Source organism: Myotis davidii, unplaced genomic scaffold (assembly GCF_000327345.1).
Source record: "Myotis davidii unplaced genomic scaffold, ASM32734v1 scaffold609, whole genome shotgun sequence".
Lineage (NCBI taxonomy): Eukaryota > Metazoa > Chordata > Mammalia > Chiroptera > Vespertilionidae > Myotis > Myotis davidii.
In genome coordinates, this window is record NW_006300164.1 from 775370 (window position 1) to 775685 (window position 316).

At 66.8% G+C, this 316-nt stretch overlaps 1 protein-coding gene across 1 annotated transcript in view; it reads left to right on the forward strand.

Annotated features, from left to right (window-relative positions):
• GRIN1 (glutamate ionotropic receptor NMDA type subunit 1) overlaps window positions 1-310 on the forward strand; it is an 18426-nt gene extending 18116 nt beyond the window's left edge. The window contains 1 exon segment of the mRNA XM_015572344.1: window positions 90-310. Coding sequence (XP_015427830.1) covers window positions 90-206 — 117 coding nt within the window. The 3' untranslated portion in view covers window positions 207-310.
• The last annotated feature ends 6 nt before the right edge of the window (window positions 311-316 follow it).

The window sequence follows — 316 nt, forward strand, 5'->3', positions numbered from 1 at the left end:
TCCGGGCCAGGGTGGCACTGGGCGCTCAGGGCTGGGGTCCCTGGTGGCCGCGGGGCCAGCGGGTATTGATTGTTGGTTCTTATTTATAGAGCACCGGGGGTGGACGCGGCGCTTTGCAAAACCAAAAAGACACAGTGCTGCCGCGACGCGCTATTGAGAGGGAGGAGGGCCAGCTGCAGATGTGTGCCCGTCATAGGGAGAGCTGAGACGCCCTGCCCGCCCTCCTCTGCCCCCCTCCCCCGCAGACAGACAGACAGACGGACGGGACAGCGGCCTGGCCCACGCAGAGTCCCGGAGCACGACGGGGTCAGGGGGA